This window comes from Pleuronectes platessa, chromosome 23 (assembly GCF_947347685.1).
Source record: "Pleuronectes platessa chromosome 23, fPlePla1.1, whole genome shotgun sequence".
Taxonomy (NCBI): Eukaryota; Metazoa; Chordata; class Actinopteri; order Pleuronectiformes; family Pleuronectidae; genus Pleuronectes; species Pleuronectes platessa.
Window position 1 is genome coordinate 14,259,587 of NC_070648.1, and position 17,924 is coordinate 14,277,510.

The 17,924-nt window shown below is 40.0% G+C and overlaps 2 protein-coding genes across 2 annotated transcripts; both read right to left on the minus strand.

Moving 5' to 3' along the window:
• Positions 1 to 1,160: 1,160 nt before the first annotated feature.
• Positions 1,161 to 4,189, minus strand: LOC128430545 (macrophage mannose receptor 1). Its single transcript, XM_053416645.1, has 5 exons — positions 4,051 to 4,189; positions 3,574 to 3,948; positions 3,114 to 3,458; positions 2,926 to 3,017; positions 1,161 to 2,009 (listed from the first exon to the last, which is right to left on the minus strand). The coding sequence occupies exons 1-5, from the start codon at positions 4,085 to 4,087 to the stop codon at positions 1,884 to 1,886; spliced, it is 975 nt and encodes a 324-aa protein (XP_053272620.1). The 5' UTR covers positions 4,088 to 4,189; the 3' UTR covers positions 1,161 to 1,883.
• An 8,130-nt stretch (positions 4,190 to 12,319) lies between these two features.
• LOC128430546 (secretory phospholipase A2 receptor-like) lies at positions 12,320 to 15,302 on the minus strand. Its single transcript, XM_053416646.1, has 5 exons — positions 15,209 to 15,302; positions 14,729 to 15,106; positions 14,260 to 14,613; positions 14,075 to 14,166; positions 12,320 to 13,160 (listed from the first exon to the last, which is right to left on the minus strand). Exons 1-5 carry the CDS (start codon positions 15,243 to 15,245, stop codon positions 13,035 to 13,037), a joined length of 987 nt encoding a protein of 328 aa, XP_053272621.1. The 5' UTR covers positions 15,246 to 15,302; the 3' UTR covers positions 12,320 to 13,034.
• Between the last annotated feature and the right edge of the window lie 2,622 nt (positions 15,303 to 17,924).

Genomic DNA, 17,924 nt, shown 5'->3' on the forward strand with positions numbered 1-17,924 from the left:
AGCCTACACCATGTACAGGACACCACCTCGACAGCCAGCGGTTAAAAGACAACATGCGGCTAAACATGTCATCACCTGTCGTGTTAGGAAGAGGTCAAGAGAAAACTATAGTGTCCGACTTTTTTTTGCAAAAGCACCTACCCACTCAAAATTAACTTTAGTGAGCTCTGACATACGAAGCCCGGAATGAATGTGATTTGTCAAAATAGGAACACAAACCAGAGGGATCCAGTCCCAAAATCTTCACCTAAATACAGGATTTATTATTTCAGCTCCAGAATCAGGCAGTTTGGAAGTTATGAGACAGCCCTTAGTTCTACATGTTGGAAATGAAATCGTAAAAAAATCCACAAGGAGAAAGATGAGCAATATGGGGGGTGTGGAGGCCCCAGGGTGCAAGGGGACTGACCCGACCATTTCCACTTAAGTACTTTATCTAGTTCTGTATTTTATAACTCTTTAGTTAGCATTTTTTCTAATTCATTATTATTATTCACAAGCCATAGTAATAATCTGGTCTACAGAGCCAACTAATGGTAATGAAAACAACCACACTAGAAGTAAAAATGAACATGTTATCTTTGTGTTTAAGCTCTTTCATGACTTCAGTTTGTGTTGACACTGTTGGAGCTGAGTTCATTCCACTTTATTACTGCTGTTCTGGCTGCTGCTGTGTTAAAGCCCACTACACTATTGGTTGCTGTAAGTTTTTGATTGGTTTTGTGTGTGTGTGTGTGTGTGTGTGTGTGTGTGTGTGTGTGTGTGTGTGTGTGTGTGTGTGTGTGTGTGTGTGTGTGTGTGTGTGTGTGTGTGTGTGTGTGTGTGTGTGTGTGTGTGTGTGTGTGTGTGTGTGTGTGTGTGTGTGTGTGTGTGTGTGTGTGTGTGTGTGTGTTGTACATGCAGTGTGCGTGTACATTGGGGTAATGGCGCTGCAAATGCCTACATTGCTTCTGCAGTCTATGGTATTACCCCTAGGGGTCACCAGAGTCGAAACAGAAAGCTGCTAGAGACTGTCTCCTAATCTACAGGATGCACTGTTGGAGATAAAAAGTGTAATACTGGATCAGATGCTGAGTCCTGACTTCTTTTCCAACACGTATACTTTGCTTTTAATGGAGTCTGAACAGTTGGTCAAAATATTTCACTGGAGATGGTCAGAGTTCAATGCAGTAGATTTTATTCTTTAACAAGATGTAAACCCGAGCTGGCTCCGGAACCCAACGGAAGACACACTTTTCCAAGTCGACTTTGTTTCAGGGGTCGATTCTAATGGTGAATTCAAGTTGTGGTTGTTGGTCTAACTTTGACACCATTATAAATCTTGGAGTTCTGGAGGCCTCTGTTTCAGGCCTTACTCGATTTAGAAGGTCCTGTCTCCACACTCCATTACATTCGTGCGATGTCTATCTGCATGTTTTTTAATGATTACATTTCCACAAACTTAATATAGGTTAAAAAACAATAATTCCAGTAAGGGCACACACAATATAACATTTCTTTATGCTGGATATATGGTGCTGTCTGGTGGAAGCGTACAGTTGCAACCAGGAATCTGTTTCACATGGGCTTGACCTGTGCTGTGGGTCTTTGTCATTCCCTTAGTATAAGACATAATCAGCTGTAACATTATTAACCTGCCTAGCAACTCATTACATTTTCCTTCTGATGGAGACTCTCCCTGTGTCCGGTGTTAATTAGACATTCTTTCCAGGTTGCATAAAGTTCCTGATACACAGACGCACAGTTTAAACATATAACCACACAAAGGCTAGTTGTTCTACAACATCATTCATTGGTATGGTTTAACCGAGTACAGTGATAGAGGTGTGTATACGTGCAGACATTAAACATTAGCGCATGCAATAAAAGTTGTTGTCAAATTTTTAAAGCTCAGTTTGTTTTTTCTTGTCAGAACCTTTTTCCTCTCTGTGGAAAACTTTCCCATCAGCCTGTTCTTTCAACTTCAAGGTGACGCCACTCAGTCCGTTCTCCTTCAATCTGTCCTGGAGCTGAAAAACAGAAATGGAGAATATTTGAAATACTTTCAACAGATTCCTTTGCTTGTTATGGGTTTTTAGTTAATTCAATTAGATTTATATTGCATATATATCATAATAAACACAATCTCAAGGAACTTAACATAGAAGGTCAAGACTTTAAAATGTATAGAGAAACCCAACAGTTCCCACAATGAGCAGCACTTTAAAGACTGTGGAGAGAAAAACTCCATCAACTGGAAGAAACCTCTAAAACCAGACTCAATGTGGGCAAAAAAGAGAGGGGGGTGTAAAAGAGGAAAGAGAAAAGAGAGACAGTAGGAGAGGTGGAGAGAGTATAGAAAGAGACAAATATGAGTGATAATTATTAATGGAAAGATGTTATAAGTGACAGCAAAAGAATCCATGTATTATTATTATTATTAATAATAATAATAATAACAAGTAAAAGGAGAGTATTTAGAATTGTTGTTTGTCTTAATCCTGCAACTCTGGACACATTAACAGCATTAGGTCCCAAAGTAACATTTTCTTTCGAGATATTTTTGATCTTCATTGGAAAGATGATATTTACATGGACCCTGTTCTACCAAGATATTTGTCTGCTGGAATGTTTGTATTTTTTGATCGTCACATTGCAATCATGCCAAACTAAGGATTCATGTTTCCTGGTCTCAAATAAAAAACTGCAGATCTACATTAGCAATACTTCGAAGAATAATCTGTCATAAATAATTAAAGGAGTCAACATGATTAAACCTATTCTTTCCATTGTTGTGGCTGCTTTGCATTGTAGAACATCTGTGACTTGAGTTTTATTACATTCACTCATCTCCTTTATGATTATTTGATGATGTTAAACTCTTTAATACATCTGTCCAGGGTCTATGAATGAGTTAATGTTTCAGGGTGGATTTTGGAGACTTGCCTGTTTCAGAATCTGTTCTTTCACAGCACGGTCATTCAGGTCCAAAGAGGAGTCCTCTAGCTTCACCCTCATCTTCACCAACGTCTTCACTGCTGCTTAGACAAAGAACGAGGTTGATCAGAACTGTCAGAAAACTCACAAATACCCAGACAAGCGCAACTCAGAAATAGAAAAAATAAGATTCTCACTTGGGACGCTGTAGCAGACAAATGGTTTTCTTTCTTCACAGGAAAATAACCTCCAGTTTCCTCCCTGCCTCAAGTCTGCAACACCACATATGACTTTCATCGAGCCAAGTGGGTGTTCACCCTGATACCAGGAGCTGAATGAGTAGTTACTCCCATCGGACCAGTAAATCTGAGGATCTCTGTACAAACCGATCCATGACCACTCATTCCATTCCTGTATTTTGTTGTTGTCAGCGTCGTTCCTCACAGTGGCCAGATCTGTGTAGTGTTCTCTGCAGTGCCTCTGAGCCTCAGTCCAATTCTTTACTGTACTCACTGACACAAAGTCAGAATCCTCTAATGTTCCTGCAGTTAAGTTTGAGAACAAAAGAGGGATTGTTGAGATCACACAATGGTTTTCAAAATCTTATCTTATACATACACGTTGTATAGTAAATATCAATATAAAGCACATCATTACCATTGTAGCAGACGAATGACCTCCGCACATTGCACCTATAATCATGCCATTTTCCATTTCCCTTAAAGTTCACACAGAGCTGATTGGCATCCTTATAGTTTGGGGCACTCTCACTCCAGTTCCTATATTCAGCTCCACTCTGGTTGAACCCATCTGACCACTTCCAGTCAATGTGACTGTACAGTCCAATCCAAACCTTAGAGCTGTGACCAGCAGCAGAAACTGTGTCGTAAAGTTTCTTCATTTCTTCAGTGTTTTCAATAGTGACCAGGTCTGTGTACTTCTCTCTGCAGTAGCTCTGAGCTTCAGTCCAATTCATTGCATCAGACACAAAGTGGTACTGATGGAGGAGGCATGTGGAGAAGGTGAGGCACCCTGAGGATGAAACCAGTTGTTTTTCTTATGTATGAGGACTCACATTAATCTTTACATTCAGATATCCTGTTAGACATCATACAAACAATGAAATTCACTGACCTGAGAGACACAAGACACCAATGAAGATCCCTTTCATCCTGATGCTGCTCTGTGGACTGTCTGTGCCAGTGTTCACCACTAACACCTAACTTAACTAGTTCTAGTGCAGCTTTAGGGAAATGTAACAGCAGCTCCTCCTCTTCTACTGAAAATAGACAGTGTTCTGTGGAACTCTTTATGCAAAAAGGTAAAGATGCTAACAACAACATTAATCAGGCAGCACGAAGTGTGGGAAACAAGTTTATTTCCACATTCAAAGATGATCATCCAACATGTTTATTTTCTTAATAAAGGTACAGAAAAAATATTTTAAATTTAGTTTGGGATTTCCCATGTTGTTGTCATTTTATTCCTGTGGCAATGATGTCATTTTTCGAAGCAGACAAAATGCATCGAATAGTGTCTGAAATCCTTTTGTTATTAACTGATGAGCTCACTATATAGTGCTCTATATAGCAGCCATTTTTTGGACTTTTCATTTAAGTTATGAAATTTTGTTTGGACTTGTACTATGTATTTTAATCTTCCCCTTCCTTGTGTGTCCCCCGCCTCAGTTTAGTTATGTCCATGTTGTGCCATTTCCAGTTTTATTGTGACCTTCACTTCCTGTTCCTCCCATGTGTCACTGTTAGTGACTTTTTTACATCTTCTCTTGTCTCAAACTCTGAGGCTGTGTTAGAGCTGTGCTGAACCGGGATGGAGGAGAACAACATGTTCCTCTGAACTACCCCCTGACCCCAACCATCCTGAGACTGAGATAGACTCCTGCAGTACACCAGCCAATCAACTGCTCAGTTACACTTTCTGAAAAAGTGAAAGTACAATTCATTAAATACCCTGAAATCAATGAATTTATTTGTAATTGTGAAAGATACTTCCTGTCATTGGCTTCATTGAAAAAAATAACTCATTGGGTGAACTCAATTCAATTGTAGCTCCGACTCAATTTAATAAATTCCCTGCAATATAATTTCTTAGCATTAGTTGAACTAATTTATCTCACATAAAGCTAAAAAACATTATTACATTAACTGGTTGATAAGTTAAGTTGATTTAAATCACACCATCTTATATTTTTTAAGGCAGCTAATGTAAAATATCTACGTAGATGATGTTAAATTGATTTCAGTTAGTCCAACACAAAATTATATAATTGGAAATTAATGAGGTAATATTGCTTTTCATCTGATCCTCGTTTAGACCCATGAGACAAACCTCGAATGAGGTTTATTGTAATTTTAAAATGCACAGAAACTGTTCAGGTCATAAAAGTAACACAATCCTGTCAGTAATCCTGAATTCAATATCAATTAAAATACATATATTTTTAATAATATATTAACTTTTACTTGAATACACTTTTCTTTAATGTTAAACCTTTTGAGGTGCACGTAATCTTAATAGTTCTGTAGCTGAGTTACTTGCAGCATTAAGAGGCCAAGAAAACAACAGTGTTCTCTTCATATTCAACATGACATCCAGAAGGAACCCAGCCCCACCCACCCCCATCACCCTGAGAGACGCCCCAGTCGCCACTGCAGAGTCCTTCCGCTTCCTGGGCACCATCATCTCCCAGGACCTCAAATAGGAGCTGAACATCATTCAGACCAAAAAATCACATACAGACCAACAGAATCTGGTTTTAACTCATTATAACTCATTAAAGCAGTAATTTAAATGTAGCTTCTAATCTGAAACAGAGTGACTGGCACCATTAAGAGGTCATTCACAACCAATGAAAACTACAGTAAACTCGTGTTTATGTCCATTTGGCCTGAGTTGAGAGTCATGAAGGTGACAAGGCAGAACAACACAAGTGATGTAGAGCAGAGTCAAAGACACATAGATGGAAAGGGGAAGTTATGTGAAAACCGAGGGAAACATCACTGAGGTCGCAAAACTTTTCGGCTGTGTTTCCTGCTCATGCAAACAACTTTATTTTCAGCTGCTGTATCTTTGCATTGACCTTGTGCCAATTCAAATTCATTTCTGAATAAACTCAAAAGTGTACTTGAGGTTGTCTGGAAAGCTCCGATCAAGGGCATTAATGATCCCAAACAGCATGATGAACCCCATTATCACCCTTCCTAAGTTGTCCACGACTCTGATGCCTTCAGTCACGATTCCCACGTCCTCTGGCTCCACATCTCCGTGGCGTCGGACAGTGTATGTCCCCATGATTGTAAGTGCAATGTCCCTCTCTGCACCCTCAGTGGTGGAGGCTTAAACAACCCAAATACAAAACACTTTTTAATTACAATGCTGAACAACGGTGGCGACGTTGTGCGGACATTATGCTTCCGGTGTGAGTTCATAATTCCTATACATACAACACATTGTGGCTGCTAAAAAATTCCTGTGGCTTAGGACTAAAGACTAGTAGTGGTTACAGACCTGGGCAAGTCACCACTGTAACTCATTTAAACCTTTAGTGAGTTACAGTCACTCTGCAGCGAGGAAAAGGCGGACATTACCAGCTTGCTAACCAGATTGCCCCCCAATTCCGATTTGACAAAAAAACGAGCAAAAGTTGCCTGGATTAAGTTTTGATGGCTGATACGCATATTTCGGTCAATATTACGGAATGCACATTATTTGACAGCAGGAAACATTGAATATATTTACTCACCAAGGTTTGGTCTTCCACCTGCAGCAGTGACTCTGGCTTGCAGCTCAAAGCAGAATGAGAAAATGCCCGCCAAAGAAAATCAGAGAATCAACCAATGTCTCAATTGGTCCCCCAATTAAAATCATTGATTTTGCGTTCATGAATGTGATAAGTGAAACAATTGAAATATTTTGTTTTACTTCTGTAAAATATGTATGCACACTATTTCAATGGATATATATTAATTAATCAAACAATATTTAAATGTGTCACCTCTTAGAAGGGATTGAATAATTCTTCATAGAAGACAAACACAACCCTTGTGACTGATTGTCTCCTTGTGTGTTTGTAGTCCATACTCAAACACACAAACAAAAGCTTGTGTGTAAAAACCCTGGAGAAAGGGCTCGAGCCTGCTTCTAGCGCTGGGCCTCCAACATGCTACTGTAACATCTGTAAGAGACGCTCCTTCCCCACGAGGCTTCAGGAAAGGTAAGAGAGGGAGGGGTTAACTGTTCTACATATAAACTGTGCTTTCAGGAGAGTACATTCATAAAGACGTGTGGAAGAAGCAAACAATATATCTAGATCATGAGTACACACTAATACTCCCAAAAACATGTAAAAAGTATTTTTGTTGATATTCTGCATATAAAAACAAGATTATACGTGTTAGTGATAATCAGTAAAACTATCCCAGTGATGTTACAGTAACTGAGTGTTGTACCTCCATAAAGTTCAGTCAATCAATCAAATGTTATTTGTATAGCCCATATTCACAAACCACAATTTGTCTCATAGGGCTTTAACATGGTGTGACATCATCTGCCCTTAACCCTCAACAAGAGTAAGGAAAAACTACTAAAATCCCTTTTAACAGGGTAAAAAGAACGTAGAAACCTTAGAGAGAAAGTTGAGAGCTCTGTGTGAGAGGTCAATGTTTCCTAATCTCTATCAAGAGAATATGTGTGTGAAGTTCTTTAACTTCCTGTTCCATTATAAAGTTCTAGTTTCATGGGTTTGACTGTTGATGTCAGAGACAATTATGCAAATAATGAACATGGAAGCAGAGGCCAAGGGAGGACTGTCTCTGACCTACATTTCCCATAATGCAACTTTTAAGCATTTTTCCTTGCACCTGATAACTTCCAACTCCTTTTAAACTTTACTCCCTCAGTTTATATTTCAGGGTTTCAGTTATAAATGTGTGGTTTACAAACTCAAACCAAAGTAACTGGTTTACAGATCTTCTAACACCCACATAATTTTTTTTACAGATGACATTATATAGGTGTTAATGGTGAAGCCAACAGTCTTGACTGCTCCCTGGTGGCTCACTGAAGTACAAGCCATACACACTGCCCCCTAAATGTTAGTGGAGTTACATGGGAAAAGCTAAAATGACTTGATTTACATTTTACAGACAGAGTGAAACTTGTCATGGTGGGTAAACTTTGTAAACTAACACTAACTATGAAAAATGTTTAAACTGGTTTCTTTGCTGTGGAGTAGATGAATAGAATTCATGTACCACTTAGCGACCTGGTTCTTCAGTGGGCCCAATGAAAGAGAAAATTAACTGACTGCATTTCTGATGCCAGCTAAAGTATGTCTTTGTTGTTCAACCCAAAAACCAGCAAGGCTAATTTATTGGGGTTTGAATTTGAATCTGTAGTTGGACGTTTTTCTGTATTAAGTTAAACCTCATATTTCAGTCGTTGGCGTGATGCTAATAAGCGTTTACGGGGGGGATCCTGTTGGAGGACCCATGACCTGCTACTGAGAACAGGCTTTCTGACAATGGGCAGCACATTTCGCTCCAGAATCCAGAATCTTGAGATTTCCTTGTACCCATCACAGATTCAAGACATCCTCTGTCAGATGTAGCAAAGCAGCCCCAGGACATAACCGAGCCTCCTCCATGTTTCAGAGTAGGTATAGTGTTCTTTCTTTGTAGGCTTCATTTTTGCCAAAAAGCTCCAGTTTTGTCTCATCCTTCCAAAGGACATTCTCCCAGAAGCTTTGTGGCTTGTCAATAAGCAATTTAGCAAATTCCAGTCTCGCTTTTTTATGATTTGCTTTCAACAGTGATATCCTCTCCAGTCGTATTCCATGTAGTCCACTTTAGCTAAAACAGCTATGGATGATGCGATCTCACACTGATGGACCTTGACCTTGGAGTCAAAAATAAAATTAATTTGGCAACATTATACCTAAAAGAGCTTATAAACCCACATAGAGCACTGCACTCCCAGAATTCAGGTTTACTTGTCATCCCTACAGTCTCAAACACCCTTATCTTTCTGATGTTCTCCGTTACACGTGGCATCTATTGCACTTCTGTCCGTCCCTCACATGTGTATCTGAGGTTTCTACGTTCTTTTTACCCAGTTAAAGGTTTTTTTTTGTGTTTTTTTTTTCCTTACTGCTGTTGGGGGTTAAGGGCAGAGGATGTCACTCCTAGTTAAAGCCCTATGAGACTAATTGTGATTTGTGAATATGGGCTATACAAATATATTTGATTGAATGAAGAAGGTACTCCACAGAGTCATGGGTAATTCTCACTGTGATTAAGCTCATAAAACCTGTTACATTTAGAGATATGTTAACTAACAAAAGTGATTTAACTGAGTAAAAGCGGTTTCTCCGTGCCCACATCAGGGACAAAAACAGAACTGAGCTTTTCCAAGAATTAAGTAATGCTTAGCAGCAAAACAAGAGGAGGCCAGTGACTGTAAGGACAGCTCAGCTTGTCAGTCGTGACTCAAGCAAGCTAATGTTGACACTAAGTTAATGCTAACCGTGCTGCTATTCGAGAACTGACTGCACAAGTGCCCTTACTGACCAAACATCTCAACTACATGGCAAAACCTTGTGATACTGTGGCACCTGCGGACCCCTGCCCACCTTCAACCCGTCCTCACCTCCCATCATCTGAGACTAGGGGCATTGCAGCAGCTGAATTGAGCAGAGCAAGGTGAGCGGCCCTCACTGTTTTTTTGGCCAAGCTGGACATCGAGCCATCGACTGTCTGCAGAGAACGATATCGGGAAACGGGCTGAGGTCACTGAAGAGGAGCAGCCAGTGACCGTGACAGCTGAGGAGCTCCCAGCACAAGCCAGCCAATCTAAAACAGCTGGCCGTGGGGGAGTGCCAACACGGTCCCAACCACCACCAAGAAAGCATCTAGCACGACTCATAGGAAAGCAATGTATGGTCCCATGGGCTATCAATGGAGTCCCTCTTGAAAAGGTGCTCGACTCAGCGGCCCAAGTGATAATGGTAGAGAGAGCATGGATGGACAAAGCACTCCCCAATGTCCGAATCCAGCCACTTGAATCCGTCCTTTCCGAGCAGCCTTTGGAATTCTCTGCAGCTAAGGGCACAGACTTTCGTCTTGATGGCTGGGTAGACGTTGAACTTCAGGTCGGTAGTGAGAATTATGGACATGTCAAAATACAAGTGCCATTGTTAATAAGCAGGAACGCCGTCTCTCCTAACAAGACCGGGTTTCCTTCAAAAACTGTCTACAAAGCACACACCATTTACAGGACACCACCTCGACAGACAGCGGTTAAAAGACAACATCCTGCTAAACATGTCATCACCTGACATGTTGTGTTAGGAAGAGCTCCAGAGAAAACTATAGTGTCCGACATCGTTTTTGCAAAAAGTGACCTCCGACATACAAAGCCGGGAGTAAATGTGATTGGTCAAACTAGAAACACAAACCAGAGGGATCCAGTCCCAAAATCTTCACCTAAATACAGGATTTATTATTTCAGCTCCAGAATCAGGCAGTTTGGAGGTTATGAGACAGCCCTTAGTTCTACATGTTGGAAATGAAAACGTAAAAAAATCCACAAGGAGAAAGATGAGCAATATGGGGGGTGTGAAGGCCCCAGGGTCCAAGGGGACTGACCCAACCATTTCCACGTACGTACCTGATCTAGTTCTGTCTTTTAAAACTCTTTAGTTAGCATTGTTCTAGTTCATTATTATTATTGACAAGCCATAGTAATAATTCGGTCTACAGAGCCAACTAATGGTAATGAAAACAACCACATTAGAAGTAAAAATACAATTTTTGTGTTACAGTTTTTCACAATTGTTAACACACGTTTTTCAAAACAATAACGGCTTTCTCAAAACTGCACACAGACAACTGAAAACCTCACACACAAAATGCTAAACCTGACACTCCCTTTGCAAGATGACTCTTTGCCATCAAATCTCTTAACTGTTCACAAAATGGAACTCGTGTTTTCATTTGGTACACACAGCCATATTTTCAAATGACACACACATACCATTCATTGAGTACACACAACTAAGCATTTGCTTGCACACTACCAAGCATTTACAGCACACTGAGGTAAAAAATTGAAAACACAATCATCGAAATGGAACATACCATATAAATGACAATGACTCTGGAGAACGAAACATTTCTCCTTTTGTAAAATGTCTCAGTGTAGGCCTACTTTTTTCATAGTCAAACATAAAACAGCACACAAATATGCAGCCAAAAAAAGGTTTATTTCGGTACACACAGAAACTGTAAACCAACCTGCTCAACCCCCCCAGTGTGAGACACTGTAGAAAAGGAACAATATTGGATAACAGGTACAATACATGCATGTGTCAGTGCTGAATGTTGGTACTTACAAGCACAAACTCTCGCCGTAACTCCTTGATGCAGTCTGTGTTCCGTTCGAATGGGACCCTGAACACTTGTTTCATCCGCATGGCATTCCTATGAAGAAAACGCTCCAATGTAGAGAGGCTGAGGGTCTGGACGTTTCTAAATGTAGCATGGTCAGCCAGGATCCTAGTTTTTATTTGTCTGAGTGTGATAGAGTTGTTCTCACGAACCATATCTACAATGTCAGTCTCCTGTTCGGCTGTGTAAATGCTGTGAAATTGCTCAACAGACCTGAATGTTTAGAGATTTGAGTATTTGTGTGTTGTGGGTTGATACTTTGAGATTTTACTTGAGAAGTGTGTGCAACAACTGAACATTGTGTGTAGTGTTTTGACAACAAGGTGATGTGTAATTGACATAAGAGTGTAAAGAAGGAAAGTCAGAGTCTAATGCAGATAAGGGAGTGTGAAGTAGTGCCAAATTGGGTCGAGCGATTGGTACATGAAGTGAAGGTTGTGCAAATTGTGCCAAATTTTCGCTTTGTGTGTGTTAACAACTGAGAAAAACTGTAAGCGCTTTCATGAATTCAGTTTGTGTTGACACTGTTGGAGCTGAGTTCATTCCACTTTATTACTGCTGTTCTGGCCACTGCTGTGTTAAAGAACACTACAATATTGGTTGCTGTAAGTTTGTGATTGTGTGTGCGTGTGTGTGTGTTGTACATGCAGTGTGCGTGTACATTCCTGTTTTTGGAATGGTGGGGTAATGGCGCTGCAAATGCATACATTGCTTCTGCAGTCTATGGTCTTACCCCTAGGGGTCACCAGAGTCGAATAGAAAGGTGCTAGAGACTGTCTCCTAATCTACAGGATGTACTGTTGGAGATAAAAGGTCTAATACTGGACCAGATGCTGAGTCTACACTTCTTTTCCAACACGTATACTTTGCTATTACTGGAGTCTCAATAGTTGATCGAAAGAATTCACTGGAGATGGTCAGAGTTCACTGCGGTAGATTTTATTCTTTAACAAGATGTAAATCCGAGCTGGCTCCGGAACCCAACGGAAGACAAACTTTTCCAAGTCGACTTTGTCTCCCCCAAAAGTTACGTCAGGGGTCGATTCTAATGGTGTATTAAAGTTGTGGCTGTTGGTCTAACTTTGACACCATTATAAATCTTGGAGTTTCAGGCCTTACTCGGTTTAGAAGGTCCTCTCTCCACACTCCATTAGATCCGGGCGATATCTGCATTTTTTTTTTAATGATACATTTCCACACACTTAATATAGGTTAAAAAACAATAATTCCAGTAAGGGCACATACAACATAACATTTCTTTATGCTGGATATATGGTGCTGTCTGGTGGAAGCGTACAGTTGCAACCAGGAATCTGTTTCACATGGGCTTGACCTGTGCTGTGGGTCTTTGTCATTCCCTTAGTATAAGACATAATAAGCTGTAACATTAATAACCTGCCTATTAACTAATTACATTTTCCTTCCGATGGAGACTCTCCCTGTGTCTGGTGTTAATTAAACATTCTTCCCGGGCTGCATAAAGTTCCTAATGCTCTTTATACACAGGCGCACAGTTTAAGCATATAAGCACACGAAGCCTAGTTTTTCTATAACAACATTCATTGGTATGGTTTAACTGAGTACAGTGATAGAGGTGTGTATACGTGCAGACATGAAACATTAGCGCATGCAATGAAAGTTGAAGTCAAATTTTTAAAGCTCAGTTTTTTTTTTCTTGTCAGAACCTTTTTCCTCCTTGTGGAAAACTTTCCCATCAGCCTGTTCTTTCCACTTCAAGGTGACGCCACTCAGTCCTTTCTCCTTCAATCTGTCCTGGAGCTGAAAAACAGAAATAGCAGCTATTTTAAATACTTTCAACAGATTCCTTTGCTTGTTATGTTTTTTTAGTTAATTCAATTAGATTTATATTGCATATATATTATAATAAACATAATCTCAAGGAACTTAACATAGAAGGTCAAGACTTTAAAATGTATAGAGAAACCCAACAGTTCCCACAATGAGAAGCACTTTGACAAGTTCCATCAACTGAAAGAAACCTCTGAATGTGGGCAAAAAAGAGAGGGGGGTGTAAAAGAGGAAAGAGAAAAGAGAGACAGTAGGAGAGGGGGAGAGAGTATAGAAAGAAACAAAAATGAGTGATCATTATTATTGGAAAGATGTTATAAGTGACAGCAACAAGATTCCATATATTATTATTAATAATAATAATAATTAAAAGGAGAGTATTTAGAATTGTTGTTTGTCTGACTCCTGCAGCTCTGTACACATAAACAGCATCAGGTCCCTGAGTAAAATTTTCTTTTGAGTCATTTTTGGTCTTTATTGGAAAGATGATATTTACATGGACACTGTTCTTTCGTGGCAGGAGCTGTAACTGCTCAGCTACCAAGATATTTGTCTGCTGGAATGTTTGTATTTTGTGATCGTCACATAGCATCATGCCAAAATCAGGATTCATGTTTCCTGGTCTCAAATAAAAAAATGCAGATCTACATTACCAATACCTCGAAGAATAATATGTCATAAATAATTAGGTCAACCTGAGTCAACATGATTAAAACTCTTCTTTCCATTGTTGTGGCTGCTTTGCATTGTAGAACATCTGTGACTGGAGTTTTTTTACATTCACTCGTCTCCTTCATGGTTATTTGATGATGTTAAACTCTGTAATACATCTGTCCAGGGTCTATGAATGAGTTAATGTTTCAGGGTGGATTTTGGAGACTTGCCTGTTTCAGAATCTGTTCTTTCACAGCAGGGTCAGTCAGGTCCACAGAGGAGTCCTCTAGCTTCACCCTCATCTTCACCACAGTCTTCACTGCTGCTTAGACAAAGAACGAGGTTGATCAGGCCTGTCAGAAAACTCACAAATACAAAAACAAGCAACTCAGAAATAGAAAAAAAAGATTCTCACTTGGGACGCTGTAGCAGACAAATGATTTTCTTTCTTCACAGGAAAATAACCTCCATTTTCCTCCCTGTTCCAAATCTGCAACACCACATATGACTTTCATCGAGCCAAGTGGGTTGAAACCATAATACCAGGAGCTGAATGAGTAGCTACTCCCGTCAGACCAGTAAATCTGAGGATCTCTGTACAAACCGATCCATGCCCAATTGCCATGGGGTATCAAGTTCTGTGTCTTGTTGTTGTCAGCGTCGTTCCTCACAGTGGCCAGATCTGTGTAGTGTTCTCTGCAGTGCCTCTGAGCCTCAGACCAAGTCTTTGCTTGATTCCCCAGCACAAAGTCAGAATCCTCTAATGTTCCTGCAGTTAAGTTTGAGAACAAGAGAGGGATTGTTGAGATCACACAATGGTTTTCAAAATCACATCTTATATATTATGTTGTATTGTAAAGATTAAATATCAAGCACATCATTACCGTTGTAGCAGACAAATTGACGCTGGTCATGGCAGTTATTATCATACCATGAGCCAGAATTTAACTGGATCACACAGAGCTCATTGTTGGGTTTGAGATTAGTGGGGTCAGTAGGATCCCAGTTCCTATATTCAGCTCCACTCTGGTTGAACCCATCTGACCACTTCCAGTCAATATGACTGTACAGGCCAATCCAAACCTTAGAGCTGTGACCAGCAGCAGAAACTGTGTCTTGAAGTTTCTTCATTTCTTCAGTGTTTTCAATAGTGGCCAGGTCTGTGTACTTCTCTCTGCAGTAGCTCTGAGCTTCAGTCCAATTCATTGCATCAGACACAAAGTGGTACTGATGGAGGAGGCATGTGGAGAAGGTGAGGCACCCTGAGGATGAAACCAGTTATTTTTGTTATGCATGAGGACTCAAATTAATCTCTATATTCAGATTTCCTGTTAGACATCATACAAACAGTTAGATTCACTGACCTGAGAGACACAAGACACCAATGAAGATCCCTTCCATCCTGATGCTGCTCTGTGGACTGTCTGTGCCAGTGTTCACAACTAACACCAAACTTAACCAGTTGTAGTGCAGCTTTAGGGAAATGTAACACCAACTCCTCCTCTTCTACTGAAAATAGTCAGTGTTCTGTCGAATTCTATATGCAAAAAGATGCAAACAACATTGTTCTCGTTTATCTCTGGTGGCATCTCACTATGCAGAGAGTTCTGATGCAGGTAGTGAGTGAATGAATGTCTGTTTGTCTTGCTCACACCATGGATCCAATGATACCTCTGTGACAGGGATGTTTGAAATGTTTATCTATTAATTTGGTGATCACCTCTAATTCTATCCAATATGTAGATCAGATGAAAAGAAGGATGACAAGTGAAGAAAAATAAATGAATTAATGCATTGCTGCAGCTCTACAGCAGCAATGCCTGGAAGAATTGTTCTACATGATACTGTTCTTTCCAGTGTTCTGGCTGCTTTGCATTGTAAATCCTCTCTGGCAGGAGTTCTTTCTATTCACTCACCTCCCTCAGGGTTATTTGATGTCATCAAACTCTGTATTATATCTGTCCTGGGTCTATGAATGTGTTTCAGGGTGGATTTTAGAAACTTGCTGATTTCAGAATGTCTGCTTTCACAGCAGGGTCATTCAGGTCCAGAGGTGTCCTGCAGCTTCACCTCAAGAACGAGGAGAGAAAGAAAACACAAGTTTACAGTGGTACTAGCTTTGTGAAGAAGTACTTGGATCTTTTATTCACAACACAGTGAGGAACCTCTGGTCTCCAGGCTGCATGTTGCCCACAAGACAGTTTGATCAGGCCTTTCAGACAATTCACAAAAACAAGCAACTCAGAAATAAACTTCACCCCTGTGGTTGTTTGCCACTTTCAACCTGTGCAGTTTATTTCTGTATACATTTTTTTTTCTGGACTCGTATAAGGTCACCCTGACCTTTGACCTCTGAAATCTGATCCGTTCATCTTCAACATCTTCAAGTGACAACTGCTCAAAATGTGAAGAAATGATCGAAACACAGACTTGAAATATCATGTTCAAGAGGCCAAAACATGTTCTATAAGTTAACCACCATCAACTGAAATCGAATCAGTTCATCTGTGAGTCTATGGCTGTGTTTCAAAATCTCTGACTAATCACCAGTGCACTATATGCTGAGTTCACAATTTTTTAGTGGTTTCCAAATGTTTCCAGATTTTTTTATACCCGATGTAATTGACTAATTTTTTCCCACAATACAACATGAAAAGTAGTGTACAACCAATAGTCACTAACCAAACAATATATACCATCAGGCATTGCACTTGTGGTGAAGAGACGAGAGGAGCGAGGGCAGCAAGAACAGCCCGACCTGTAGTTCTAATGTAAATAGAAGCAGAGCGGTGCATCACAGCCCAAAGTGTGGGAAAGAAGATTATTTCCACATTTAAAGATGATCATCCAACATGTGTTTTTCAATAATGCTGCAAAGTAAACATTTTAAATGTTCAGCTCTTAGATCACTTGAGTTATCATAACATCCTTCTGAGTGTGAGCAAACAACCTGAAAACCTCTGCCTAGGTTAATGTGTATTTTTCAAAGGGAAAAATACACATTCAACTTTAGACCAACATATCTTTCAGTGTGGTCACTTCTGGCTGAATATGTTTATCTGTGCCAGTGTTCACCTCTAACACCTAACTGAACTAGTTCTAGTGCAGCTTTAGGAAAATGTAACACCAGCTCCTCCTCTTCTACTGTAAATCGTCAATGTTCTGTTGAATTCTTTATGCAAAAAGGCAAAGATGCAAACAACAACATTGGTCTCATTTACCTCTGGAGACAAGTCACTATGCAGATAGTTCTGATCGTATCTGACCCAAGGTTTATCTATTAATGTTGTGATCACTGTGGTATGATGGAATAATAGTGTAAGGGATGCTTTTATTTTGTAGTAACAGGATGTGAAGGGAGACCTGGGTGAGGCTGATTGACAGACCGGTAACATGCACACTGGTGTTCTGCTGTTAATAAGGTTTAATAAAGACCGACTTCGAATACGTCGTTGTACGAACCTCATTATAACCATAACTTGACAATCACCTCTAATTCCATCCAATATGTAGATCAGATGAAAATAGGTATGAAAAGAGAAGGGAACAAAATTATGAAGAGTATTATTATTATTATTATTATTATTATTATTATTATTATTATTATATTGCTATCATCTATGCATTATTTTCATTATAACAACCAGTCTGATAATGGTTCCTCGCCTCTCTCTCTCTCTCTCTCTCTCTCTCTCTATCTCTCTCTCTCTCGCTCTCTCGCTCTCTCTCTCTCTCTCTCTCTCTCGCTCTCTCTCTCTCTCTCTCTGTGTGTGTACATGCTTCTCTCTCTCTATCTGTGTGCATGCTGGGAGTTTGTTGGTGGAGTGGTGGTTAGCGTGTGAGAGTTTGTGATATTTTTCGCAAATTGCTATACTTATATTCTAAACAACATCTCCTACTCGTCTGAGGACTGCCATGCTGATCAGAGGCCCGCTGGTTGCCATGGTGACGATGAGGACTCTGACTGTCAGGTGAAACACATGAGGGGCACTGCCCCACCAGATGCAGATGGCGCTGTTGTGCAGAAAGCTCAATACATCTGTACTTTGTGGCAAAATATATATTTTATTTTATTTTATA